Source organism: Haplochromis burtoni, unplaced genomic scaffold (assembly GCF_018398535.1).
Source record: "Haplochromis burtoni strain Fernald_Lab_line unplaced genomic scaffold, NCSU_Asbu1 Contig_250, whole genome shotgun sequence".
NCBI lineage: Eukaryota > Metazoa > Chordata > Actinopteri > Cichliformes > Cichlidae > Haplochromis > Haplochromis burtoni.
The window spans coordinates 307,553-320,395 of NW_024582611.1; the positions used below are offsets into that span (position 1 = coordinate 307,553).

General features: G+C 41.6%; 1 protein-coding gene across 2 annotated transcripts in view; it reads right to left on the reverse strand.

Annotated features, from left to right (window-relative positions):
* Positions 1-9,935: 9,935 nt before the first annotated feature.
* Positions 9,936-12,843, reverse strand: part of rnf214 (ring finger protein 214) — a 4,063-nt gene continuing 1,155 nt past the window's right edge. For both annotated transcript variants that reach the window (XM_005938637.2, XM_014338859.2), the window contains 4 exons: positions 12,456-12,589; positions 11,760-11,988; positions 11,458-11,667; positions 9,936-11,117 (listed from right to left, as the gene is read on the reverse strand). In XM_005938637.2, coding sequence (XP_005938699.1) covers positions 10,293-11,117; positions 11,458-11,667; positions 11,760-11,988; positions 12,456-12,589 — 1,398 coding nt within the window. In that variant the 3' untranslated portion in view covers positions 9,936-10,292. The remainder of the gene's footprint in view (positions 11,118-11,457; positions 11,668-11,759; positions 11,989-12,455; positions 12,590-12,843) is intronic.

A 12,843-nucleotide genomic window follows, 5' to 3' on the forward strand; every position in this document is an offset into this window, starting at 1 on the left:
CCGTTATACCTGGAGCAGGTTGTAGGGAAATGTTTCAGCTTCCATTGCCTCAAAATATTGCTCGTTGCCAAACAATCAGTGTTCACTTGGCAGGGCCGGCTGTGTTAAAGATTGTCTTTGAAATGAAGTTGTTTTTATCTGGAGCATTTTCTTTGTAGGCACTCCCTCAGGACAAGAAACGGGAGACAAACTGAACTTTTGTGCTTCTAATGAACTCTTTAGAAGCACGGTTACTGTTGCTGCATCGACTTGGATGTTTCCTCTCAATGCAAAGAAAGAAAAACGATAAAAAGAGACGCAGTATCAGTGAATGTGGAAGTGTCTGACCTGAGTTTAGATTTTTTTTTTTTTACTAACCAATGTGTACAGAGACGGACGTCTTCTGTCCTGCTATTTAAATTGTTGTGAAGGCTGAAGACGAACTGAAATAAACTTTATTTCTGGACTTCCAGGTGGTGTCGGGTCTAATTGTTCACAATGGTGGGATGAATAATGTTCCTCTTTTTTGATCCCCGTTATCAGAGCAATATTTCATAAATATTACCTTCCCTGTATCATAGTGACACCTGAACTCTTATGTAGATATTAACTTACTGCTTCATTTAACAGTCATTAACTGGCTTTTTCATGTTTTATCAAGTGACTAAAGAAAAGGGATACGTTTATGCCAGAAACCTTTTTCAATTCCTTAAGTCGCTTCTCTTAAACTGTAGATCTACTTAAAACTAAAATCACTTCCTGTCTTTCATATCACTGATTCTGTTTTCTAATAAGTGTAGAACCCCAGTTCCACATAGCTGGGGTGCTGCGTAATAGATGTGCAAATCTTGTAAACTAAACTTTATTCACAATAGAACACAGAAAACATATCAGATGTTCAACCTGAGACATTTTACTGTTTCATGAAAAATTCTAGCTCATTTTGGATTTGATGGCAGCAGCACATCTTTAAAAAGTTGAAATAGGGCAACAAATGCCTGGAAAAGTAAGTGGTGCTAAAACAAAACAGCTGAAGGAACGTTTTATTTCTACTTAGGTTAATTGGCAACAGGTTAGTAAGGTGATTGGGAATAAAAAGAGCGTCTTAGACAGGAAGAGTTTCACTAATCTGGAATTCACCGTGTGCAAGGGACAGGACCAAAACTATATTGGAGGCGCTGCATTAAAAATGAGCGTGGTTCTGTCATGAAATCGCACCATGGGCTCAGGAAAGCTTCTAGAAATGATTGTCTGTGGACACAGTTTGCTGTGCCTTTCAGTGCAAATGTGAAAACGCTGCTTCTACTCTGGGCCAAAGCTCATTTAAAATGGAGTGAGAACAACCAGCAAACTGTTCTGTGGTCAGGTGGATTGAAATCTGAAATTGTGTTTGGAAAACACGGTTGCCGTATCCTCAAGGCAAAAAGGAGAAAGACCATCTGACTTGTTCTCAACACTCTCAGTTCAAACGCCTGTATCTCTGATGGTATGGAGGTACATTAGTGCCTATAGAGTTTAGCTGCTTGCACATCTGAAAGGCAATAATGAAAGGTATACACAGGTTTTAGAGGAATATTTGCTCCAGATATTTACTGGCTGTTGTTAAAAGTGTTGAGGTCAGAAAGCCCTGGTAAACATGAATTTTGTGATGTGGTACTTCCATCAAATCAAACTTACTTTTTTGTCTCAAATCTGTTTGTTTTTTCTCAGTTTAAGCATTTGCTATGTTTACTTCAGAGCTTTGCTGAGAAGTCCTGACTTTAAGATTCTGGAGAATAAACTTTGTTCAGCCTTATTTTGATGGTCTCTGTTAATCTGACAAATAAAACTTCCCAAGTTTTGCAGCCTTCTTTTTCTTCTCGAACAATAAATGAAGCCGTCACTGAGCCGTCCTCCAGCACCGTCAGAGGTCCTCTGCAGGTCCCAGGACCCCACTTTTGACCACGGCTGACCAAGATGGATGTCATGTGTGAATTGTGCTCACTGGTAATTTAATGGACAATACATAACAAAGCGTATATTTATTTCTGCGCGCTTCAGCAGCATCAAAAACAGTCACTTAACAGGGCAGGATTTATGGTGTTTGGGTAGCAAATTGGTCTTTGATGGTTCCCACGCAGGGTCAGCCGCTTCCCCACGGAGCCTAATGGGGTTTGCTCTAATAGCGTCCCTCAATCATCGCAGTGAATATGAAACATGAGCTCACCGGCTGACAATTAGCAAAACAACAAGGAGAGATGAGAGGGTGTGATATGTGAGGAATGCAGGATTTATTGGGATTTTTTTTCCCAAACACTCCTCGCCTGTTCATGCAACAAAAAATGAAAGCTATTTGTTTTCCTTTTCCCCCCCACCCTCTACTCTTTCTCTTCACTCCTTTTCTTCGAGGGGTTGGAGTGGGGTGGGGGGATGAAGTTAAACTGATAAATTAGACCTCATTTATTGGACAACAGTTTGAGTCAATACCCAGGGGCCTCCACTGTGCAGTGTGGACGAGGTTCCAGAACCACTAATTGGATCACTCCGTGTGGATGGAAGGGGAGGGGCTGGGGGTGTTTGGGTGAGAGGGGGGGTTTAAGGGGTGGGCGGGACAGGCGGTGCATTTGGCCAACACTGACGCCTTCACACACACAGACGCACACACACAGAGTAGCAGTTGTCTTGCGGTGGACGTCCACGGCACACGCCACGAAAACAGACGAGACAAGCGCTTGATTTGACAGCCGGGGCGGAGGGCCGGAGAGGGTGGGGGGCTGCAGGAGTCATGTATAGATTTTTGTGTCTGTTGTTTTGGCTTATTTGTGTGCTTCTTTTACTCAGTCAATCAAATTTAATTGACACCGCTGGGCTATGGTCGGGGGCCCCGTGGCATGCTGGGATGACAGGCCTTTAATGCCAAAGAGAAGAGAGGAGGTTCTTCTGCCTGTGAAGGATGGAGGGAATGCGAGGGGGTGAGGGTGAGGAAGACGAGGGCAGAGGGTGACAATTCCTCAGCCCATCAACAGCATTAATTGATGTAACGACAGCGATGATGGATTCTAATAAATACAACCTTTAAGAAAAAAGGTAATTAGATGGCGTCCTGTGCAAAGCACCAAGCGCTGATTCCAGACTGGCTGATAAACACCATTCGTCTTCCACAGCGGCCTTCAGACGGACACGAGGCATCATTTACATGCAGATCAAACGCAGCATTTGCATTTTAGCTTAAATGAGAACACAACAGAGCATCATGTTGCTTTGTAGCCTTACCAACAGCCAAACTTGGCCTTAACAAATGTGAAACTGTTGGTATCAAAAAGTGCAGATTTGATATTTCTCATGTTAGATTACAAGAGTTCTGCATAAGCCTGAAAGCGGCCAAGACAGGACCCAGTTAACCCAAAAGGTGCTGGGCAGGAGATCTGCTGTCATGTTTTTTATATTGCATTATAGCTATGACTAATGTTGCTGTTAGCCTTAGTTTTTCCGTCGCTTCGTGTTATATAATATAATAATAAGGTCCATCTGTATGGCACATTTCACAACCTGCATTACAAAGTGCTTCACAGAAACTATGACTAAAAGAGGAAATTGTAAATCAGACAATAACGACGTGAGCTTCTTTTGGCAGGTCATTCCACAACTGAGGAGTCCTAAACACTCGATCATCTTTTGTCCTTAAGTGTGATGTGAGACCAGTTAACAGGTTTCTGCCTGAGGATCTGAGGCTGTGAATTGGTTGGTACAGGAGAAGCAGTTCTAATATATATCCTGAGACAAGACTATTAAAAGGCTTTAAGAGTCATAAGTGAAATCTTAAAATCGATTATGACCGGCCAGTGTAAAGGCATTAAAACTGGTGTAATAAGCCTTGCTGCAGCATTTTGTACAATCTGAAGTCGATTTAATGTGTTCTGATTTATAGCCATTAGAGTAAGAGGACACGAAAGCATGAATGATGGCCTGAGTGTCGTTAAAACTTAATTTTGAAAGGATTCTTACAATATTCCTGAGGTGGTAGCACAGCTGGGTGAGATGAGATTAGGATCCAAAATCACCACCAGGGTTTCTGACAGCTGATTTTACATGTGTGGATAAAAGGCAGAGAGAAGATTTATTGATTCTTGGGTGCTTCTTGTGTTTTCCTTTTTTCACTGTGCTGTCTGTCTCGCTAGGCTTGGGCCCTCTTTCAGTTTACTTCCTGTTTTACTTTGAAGGCTAGACCCTTTTGTGCCTTTCTGTGGTTTGATTTGATTTCCCCCCCTTTGTTCTTTTCCCACCCTCTGTTATACCTGATTTAGTTCACCTGTTCATACCTGTTTCCCTCCTCGTGCATATTTAGTCACTGTGCATGCACTCAATTCTTTTTTTAATGCAGTGTTTTCTGATGCTGGTTGTTTTTGCTTGGATTTGTCATATTTTCCCATTTTTGAGTTTTTTCCCCTCTGCCTTCATTATGTGGTATTTATTTTAAGTTAGTTTTTCACACTCCCAGGAATTCTGAACTACTTTTCTGTTTTGTTTTTTTTTCTTTTCTGTCTCATGACCACAACAAAGTTATTCATATGTGTATATTTAGCTCATGTTTGTTGCCTTTTCTTCAAAGGTTTTCCATCAATATATGGAGCTCAAGTGTTCCGCGGTGTTCTCAGCTCCTTTTTTCCCCTTGTCTTTATCCGCATGTCCTTATAAGGCTTTTTAGAGGCTGGTTGACACTTCACCCCTGTCAGGACTATAGCCTTCCATTCACCATCCAACCTCAAACAACTCAAATCCCTTTTCATCAACTGGCAACTTTAGGAGTTGAAAGATTAAGCCAGCATGGACGTGCCAAACACTAGAGTTCCAATAATAGCCTCAAAAGGGAGTTAATCTTCACAGCATTAGCACAGCATTACAAAGCGTGCTTAGCTCCTGGTACAACAATAAACACAGACAGAATTTGTGCTCTTGCTGCCTTTTCAAGCATTTTAATCACATTATGCTGACATAAAATATGCCTTTTCAGGCAGTAAAAAGATTTTAAAAAGCTTATGATTTACTTTTAGTGAGATAAATGCTACTATTTTATTTATTTTTCTTCACTGGTTACTAGAAATGTGGCTAATGCACTTGTTTATGGTAGCAGTTTGCTAAGTAAGCTTGTTAGCATTAGCTGATTAACTCTCATCCACATATGGTTGCACAAAATCCAACATGGAAGCGTCCATAATGCCAAACCAATGGCTCACAATGCTAGTCTATCTTGTATATGCACTCTGTGCTTTCCATCCATGTGTTTTGTATTAAGTGTGATCTTACACTGTTATGACGCCCATTAGAGTTGCTTCAGGCTTTTATCTAAAAGTGGAACGAGCAACCAAATGAATCTTTGCATGTAGGGCAGAAAAACATGTTTCAGTCTTAATGCATCACATTGAAACACATGAAATGCACAGACAGATGAATGACAGGACCCAAACCAGAGATGAGCCTGAAGCTTGGTGTGACAGGAAGTGGTTCAACAACAGGTGCATTTAGTTCAGGTCAAACTTTCGTTGTTCTAGGTGTGCACGGACACAGACAGAGCCTTTACTTAGATTTTGCCTTTTAATAACACGTTGTTTCATCTGAGCAGTGTTATTAGAATATGATAATATTGATGGCATACACAAGGTCTGGTGTGTGGTGGATCAGTCAGCTTGGTACAAGCTGCTGCAACCAGAAACAAATCTGTGTACCTAATGTAAAAATTAAAAAGATTAAATTCACTTTTTAAAAATGTAAATAGTGACTTGCTTAGTTTTATTGCATTTCACTCATTTATGTTCCTCAAATCATTTTACTGTCACCTTTATGTCTTTGGACATGTGATCTACAGTGTGATAGTTCAGCCTGTTAGTGGAGTTCAGGGTTTATATTGTGAGCGCAGCATTTATGATTCAGCTTTGATATTGGCAGATGCAAAAAAAACATCATCATTCAGAGAGATAACGGGACTCCCAGCTGAGAGCTGCCATATGTTATAGTTAAATTACAACAAGGCTTTAAACTGAGGAAGCTACAAGAGCTCAAAGAAAGAAAAGACAGAAGTCTTCATCACAAAATGACAGGAGCAAATGATTCTTGCAGGTCTATCAGTATTTTCTTTCCTCATTGTTTGCATTTTTATGTGCTTTTTATTAATCATGGGATCTATTACATTTTTTAAATGCAATTTAATATAAAACTTAAACAATCTGAGTTTAAAAGGTTAATGAAACCAAAACAGGTGGTTTTAGACCTTTTTCTGTTCCTTTATTTAAGTCTTGAGCTTTCTTAAAAATGATTTTAGAAGGAAAACTTCTAATTGTAGTTATCACTGCTGATGTTCACGGATATCAGCCTTTTTGACTGTTATCAACACATAAATAATGTTTACTGGTGTCAGTAGCTAATGTTTAAGGATGAATGTGATGAAGTGCTGAAAGCCTCTGAACCAGTTCAGATATTTTTCCGGTGATTATAATTAACCTGGCACAAACATGGACGCGAATTACAGCAAACAAAAGAAACTACCAGGAAGAAAAAATAGCGGGCAAGTTATTATTTCAATTTTAATTTCAATTTCAATTTTTAACTCCAACACATCTTTGATTGTATTTCATTTATATATATTTTTTTCTTCTGTATATTACTCATCGTTTTTTAATCTTATATTTTATCTGGAAAACGAGTGAACCGAGGCTCGGGTCAGCTGACATGCAGTCCCCCTGCACGGCCAGCTGGGGGCAGCATTGCAGAGTTTAAGCCGCTGCAGAAGCAAACTGACCCTCAGCAGCAGTTTCGCTCTTCAGCAGCCGTTTGGCATTTACCTCCTCTCTCACGCAGTCGATTTTGTTGATTCTGAGCATGAAAACAGCAGCGGCACCTTGTTAAAGTGTTTGTTCGGCCTGCAGACTGTTTGTCCCCGGAGAACCGGCTCGCTGGGAGCAAGTATCCCGAATAACCTGCAGTAAACCGGTGTCTTATTTTAATCTTTTTTTGCCTCTATAATTGACAGTGGGCTCAGTTTCCTTCCCTGTGCACAAACAGTTTGTGACCCCGGAGACGACGAGGCGATCGTTGATGATGTTCTGTAAAATGTCAGAAACACGCGAGTGTTACACCCAAAGAGATGATTGATTTTCCCCCCACCTCCCAATTTCTAAAATGTTGTGGAAGCGGGAAGCTTTCAGCTGAGAGGTTCTTTAATAAACAGCTGCTTTTCCCTCCGCACACAGACGTGAAATAGCCACAGAGGGAACATCTCGTTAACATTTATCTGTTTTAACACGAGAGAGCATCCGAGTATTTCTGTTCTCTGAAGACAGAATCTCAAATGTCACATCAGCATCGCGTGCACGCGCACAGACACACACGAGAACTGTGTGATAAAAATCTCAGAGCTTTAAAATTGTATGTGCACTACTAAAATACACTTTCCCCTGATGTTTCTAGAATAAAACGCGATGGAAACTCCAAATATGAACCTCCATACTAATTTTTCATTATTAAGATTAGGATAATGAATTTACATGATCCAAGCATTTACAACATTCACGTCGTTATTCTTTTTACAGTAACAGATGCAGTTGAGTCTCTAAGTATTTGGACATGACCCTGTTTTTTTTGTTTTGTTTTGTTTTAAATGATTTATTTATTTATTTATTACTACCTTTACTGCAGGACCTTCAGCAGCTGGTTGATTTGATGTGTGCTTTCAGTTTTGTATTCAGCCACTGAAACTTAAGCTCTACTGTGAAATCTCTTGCCATTTATTTGCCTTGGGAATATCTTGGCTTGCTTTTATAGTATGATTTGCCTCATTAGCTAATGGCACTGTGAACCTCCATTCATTCGATTTTTCCAGCATTTGACTGCATGAATCCTAGTAGAGCATATAATTAACATAAACAGAAGAGTTATGGCTGTCCTATTGTTTCATTTCACATAACTGCTGTTTCCTATCATGATGACGTCTGCAGTGCATGGGGCGAAGGCATTGCTGACTGGACTGTGCAGGAGCCAGGCTGGGACTGGCATTTCAGGACTACAGCATATAAATGATTGGCTTCAATGAGACAAGAAGGGTCCAATCTATGGAGGTTTATTTGTAGCTCTTTATCCAACCAGCCACACCACTGATTGTTTTAAACTTTGCTTTGATCTGGGTCTAGAAAGAGTAAGGCGAGCTGCCATTTGTTTTCTGTTACTCCTAGGAGGTAAGCGCTTGTATGAAGCTTTATTAATGTTGGGTCAGCTGGCTGGAATTGATAGTTCCTTTGTTTTCTAGAGATCTTGACAGAAAAGAGTCAACTGTTCTTCTTTAGGTTCTTGATGACGTTTCACCTCTCAGACAGTCATTGCTCTCATCTGAGATGCTTCTTTGGTTCTAAAAACAGAATGTGGAGAGTTCCAGATGTTTAACCCCTAGTGGGGGTTTGTCTCCTTGGACATTCATGGGTGTCATTGACCCACACACTGATCCAGTCATAACAGTAGTAGCAGGGTATGTGTGTGTGTACATGTTTAGACGTGTTTGCAAGGAAAGAAAATTGGGATGCTACTATACTTGTGGGGACCAACAGCCACCTAAAAAATGCCTGTCCCCACGAGTTTGAAGGCATTTTTGAGGTTCAAAATGTGGTTTTAGTGTCAGGGTTACAATTAGGTTATGGTTAGGTTTAGGCTGAGGGTTAGGATTAGGCATTCATGTTCGATGGTTAGGGTAAGCGGCTAGGGAAAGCATTGTCAGTGAGGTGTCCTCACTAAGATATGAAAACGAATGTCTGTGTCATTTATCTATTTTACTTTATGTGGCATGTTGTGAGAGTAAAACATGAACTTGAAGAGCCTGCTGTTCATTCATGTGATTCGAATCATGTGACTAAACCTTTCATCATCCCAACGCTGCAACAAAAATCATGATGTCGTTCTATCGAGACTTAAATCAGTTGTTTCAAAAAGTAACATAAAATAATGTTGGTTAGCTACACTGGAGTCAACAACAATTTCCTCAAAACAAGTTCACCTCTTTTAAGAAAATAACACTCTAAGGGCTCAATTATAGAAAAGCTTGACTTGATACAAATGATTTTTTTTGTTTTTGCTGTAAAATGGATCCAAAAAAAAAACCCCAACCCTCCAGCAGCTGGTTTTTAGTAGTGTGTTTTATGGCTCAGTTTTCCTTTAAATACTTGCAGTGGATCACAGCGTGGACTCTCACACTGTAAAAACTTCAGTCCGAGAGGATTCAGTCTGTCATGTACTCAGACCCAAACCTCTGATCGCTCATTCTCACTCACTCCGTTATCTCTTCCTGAATGAAATAATAGTCAAATAAAACTCTCTCATTTTGCTGAGGAGTCCTCCAGGAGCCTCTTACGGACCCTCGAGAGTCCCCAGACCACAGTTTGGGAGCAGTCGGTCGGGTCCGAGTTTACAGGCTGCGGTAATGATGCTTGTTTGTCCAGTGGTCTGTAAATCACACCAAAATTAGAGTTGTCACAGGATTCACTGGAGACACAGCAGACCATCACTAATACCTCTGCACCGTGGAGACACTTGCGCGATCTATAACACCGAAACAAAAACACGCACACTCTAAAACCAGCCTGCAGAGGAGATAAAAGTAGTTTTAAACTGATACAGACCATCTTTAATAGGAGCCTCTGGAGTTACAACTATGAACTGCAGACCCACAAAGGGACCATTTAAAATAGTGATACTAGTGATAATAGTAATTTCTTAATTTATTACTGTTTATTTATGTTTGTGATCAGTGTTGGACAAGTTACTTTGAAAAAGTAATTAGTTATAGTTACTTCTTCAAAAAAGTAATTAACGGAGTTAAAATATTGCAAAATTATATGTGGGGCAAATTATTGACAGCTGCCCAATTCACAAAGATTGTTGTTACATTAACTTTATGCTGACCCAATGTTGATGATGGTGTGATGAAAAGCAAAAAGATCTCAAATTAATTCTTCCTTATTTATTTAGACCTACAGATCAGTGTGATTCAGAGTTGTAGGCAGTTGTATTTTTCATCCTGTGGCAGAATAACATTACAGACACTGAGAAGACTAACTTGATTTTTAAGGCTTTGTAGTCAAACTCGTTTCTGTAACCCAAACTTCAGTATTTAAAAATTCACCCAGTTAAATCCAGTGTATTAGCAGTCAAAACACTACAGATTACTCAGCTACATGCTAAACATTGCCAAAAAAATCCAGACAAGTAATTAAACACTGAATATATCATAACACTATAATAACATAACTAATATTTGGAACGACGCTGATGAGAGTCACAGCTGACTGTCATCTCTGTCACTTTGCTGGACAGAAGGGGCAGGAGTTGTTCTTGCTGGACTGCAGCCACACCTGGATACAGTCTTTGTGGATGGTGTGAGAGCAGCCCAGTGGGTGGCGGCTTTCTGGGTCCACATGGTTCTGGCACATCAGGCAGAGTTTACGGGGCCCGGCAGCATGTCCACTTGGTGCTGCTCTCTGAATGGGATTCATTGGCCTCTGGATGGGGCCTGGGGGAGTGGGCCGGCTAATGGGCCCCAGGGCTGACCTCTCGTTTTGGGCCAGCCTGAAGCCAACCTGCTCGATGACTTCCTCCATGGACATGCCGGCCAAGGTACCACGAGAGCTTTTCACCTGCTGGAGCAGAGACGTCAGCTGAGCCCTGTTGCATTGTGGGAACCTCGCACCGAGCTTCTCCAGGACTTTGTCCAGTTTGCCTGCCGGTGCAGAGGAAGCTGCAGTAGTAGCTACAGCGTGGGGTGGTGGGGAAGGAGCTACAGGGTGGGTGGCCTGAAAGGGGGGAGAGGGGGACAGACTAGGAGGAGGAGTCACCCTCACTGGGCCTCTGATGTGAGGCAGAAGCTGAGGGGGAGGCTGGAACTGAGGTGGAGGCTGATCCTGCAATGATGGGGAGGGTTGGAAGTATTGCGGGGGTGGTGGGTGGTGGTAAGGAGCACGGTACTGGGGATGGTGCGGGTGAGGGTGATGGTGCTGCTGCTGCTGTTGGTAATACTGTGGGTGCCTCTGCTGTTGGAGGGGTCGATGAGCTGGGTTTGAAAGAGGCGGGGCCATGATGTGTGGCTGAACCAGTGACTGCATCACCTGATCGAATCGCAGCTCAGCCTGTTCGAGAAAACGCGTAGTTACTAACAGAGCTGATGACAAGCAGTCGTCTATGAAGGAGCATATGTAGCATTTATCAGTATCTTTCACAAAGGAATAGAGAAATAGAAAAATCTGATAACATAGATGGGAGAGTGGGATGGACATGAAAACACAAGGTGAAAATAAGTCTAAACCCTTTCTATCATGATGAAACAGAAATAAAGATTTAAAAAGGTCAACAAATATGGGAACTAATACAAAGTAAAGTAAATAAAGAGGGAAATTAGAGCCTCAAGTTGATACAGTGTGGTACATTTAGTAGTATATTTATTTCACTGAATTCGCTTGAGTCTCTCACCATGGGAACCTGCGGTAAAGAAGGCACATTGATCCTAGGGAGGGACTCTAACTCTCGCCCCTGGTGAAGCTGCTGCAGAACCTCCTGGAAGCGACTTTGGAGCTCAGCCTGGTTCCTCTTGACCAACGCTTCTTTCTTCTCCCACTTCTGTCTCTCATGAGAATACTGCTGTGGGAACTCCACCCTGAGTGCATTCAGGTATTGCCCCACCTAGGACATAATCAGTCTCATGATTATCATTACTTATATAAATAAGGTGCCTGACAGATTATGATCTGTTTATCTAGAACTGGGGTCTAAACCTCTTTCAGCCAGGCCTCAATGCGAGCCATGGCTACGTCTCTCTGCTTCTCCACAGCTGCAATCTCGTCCTGCAAGGCCCGAAGCTGAGCTTCCTGTGCTTCCTTCCTCACTCGCTCCATCTCCTGCCTCAGCTCCTCCAGCTCTTCCTGCCACCTCTGTTGTTCCTCGCTTTGCTCCTCTGTAAGCGCTGTCAGCTTTTTTTCACCCTCCTCCAGCTCTTTGGCCAGCCTGATTGCCAGAGGAAGATGAACAGAGAAGAGCAGAGTTAGCAAGCAGAAAATTATTTTGTAACAAATTCCTCTTTTTAAAATTTAAATATATTCTAGTTTCTTTAATTTTCTGTCAAAAGGAATTAAGGCATTATCTTAGGTTTTATAAAAGTGTGACTTTAGCTGCGATTTTAGAACCTCATTTTAGCCTACCGATATTGCCATATCACCGATATATCACTGTAATCATATGTTGTCCTCTCAACCTTGAGGTCGAGGTCACTCCAACTCGTCCAACATTTTAAGTAGATGCACCTATGGTATCAATTTTAAGCTTGTATGTTACCTTGTTCTCGAGGCAAACTTAGGTGTTCAGGTCTAACATCATCTTAACTATAGGCATCTTTAATGTACAGTCTATGATCACAATGCAGCGATACAAAGTGAACAGAATTTGTTTTGTTGGGAATATGGTTTAAGTCTTACCTGTTCTTCTCCTCCTCTGCTCTGTTTTTCTCAGTGGTCATCTCTGCTTTCTTGGCTAAGAAGTTCTTCCTGGTGGCCTTGGAGTTGTTCAGCTGCAGTTTCACTCGCAGAGACTCCAGTTTGTCCAGTAGACCCTTAACACACACACACACACGTTCATATGACTCAAATGTAATCGTTAAAGGGCCTCAATTTACTAGAAACTACAAGAAAACAGAACAGCAAAACCTGCAGCACAAAAACATGAAAATTATTGTTTCAATCAACATCTTTCTAAAACTAAAACCAAGTGTGACCAGGGGTGGGTTTTCTGAAGAACTGTCAGACTGGATCGCAGTCGTTTAAGGAAGGGGGCCGCACACCACCAGTACACCACACACACACACAC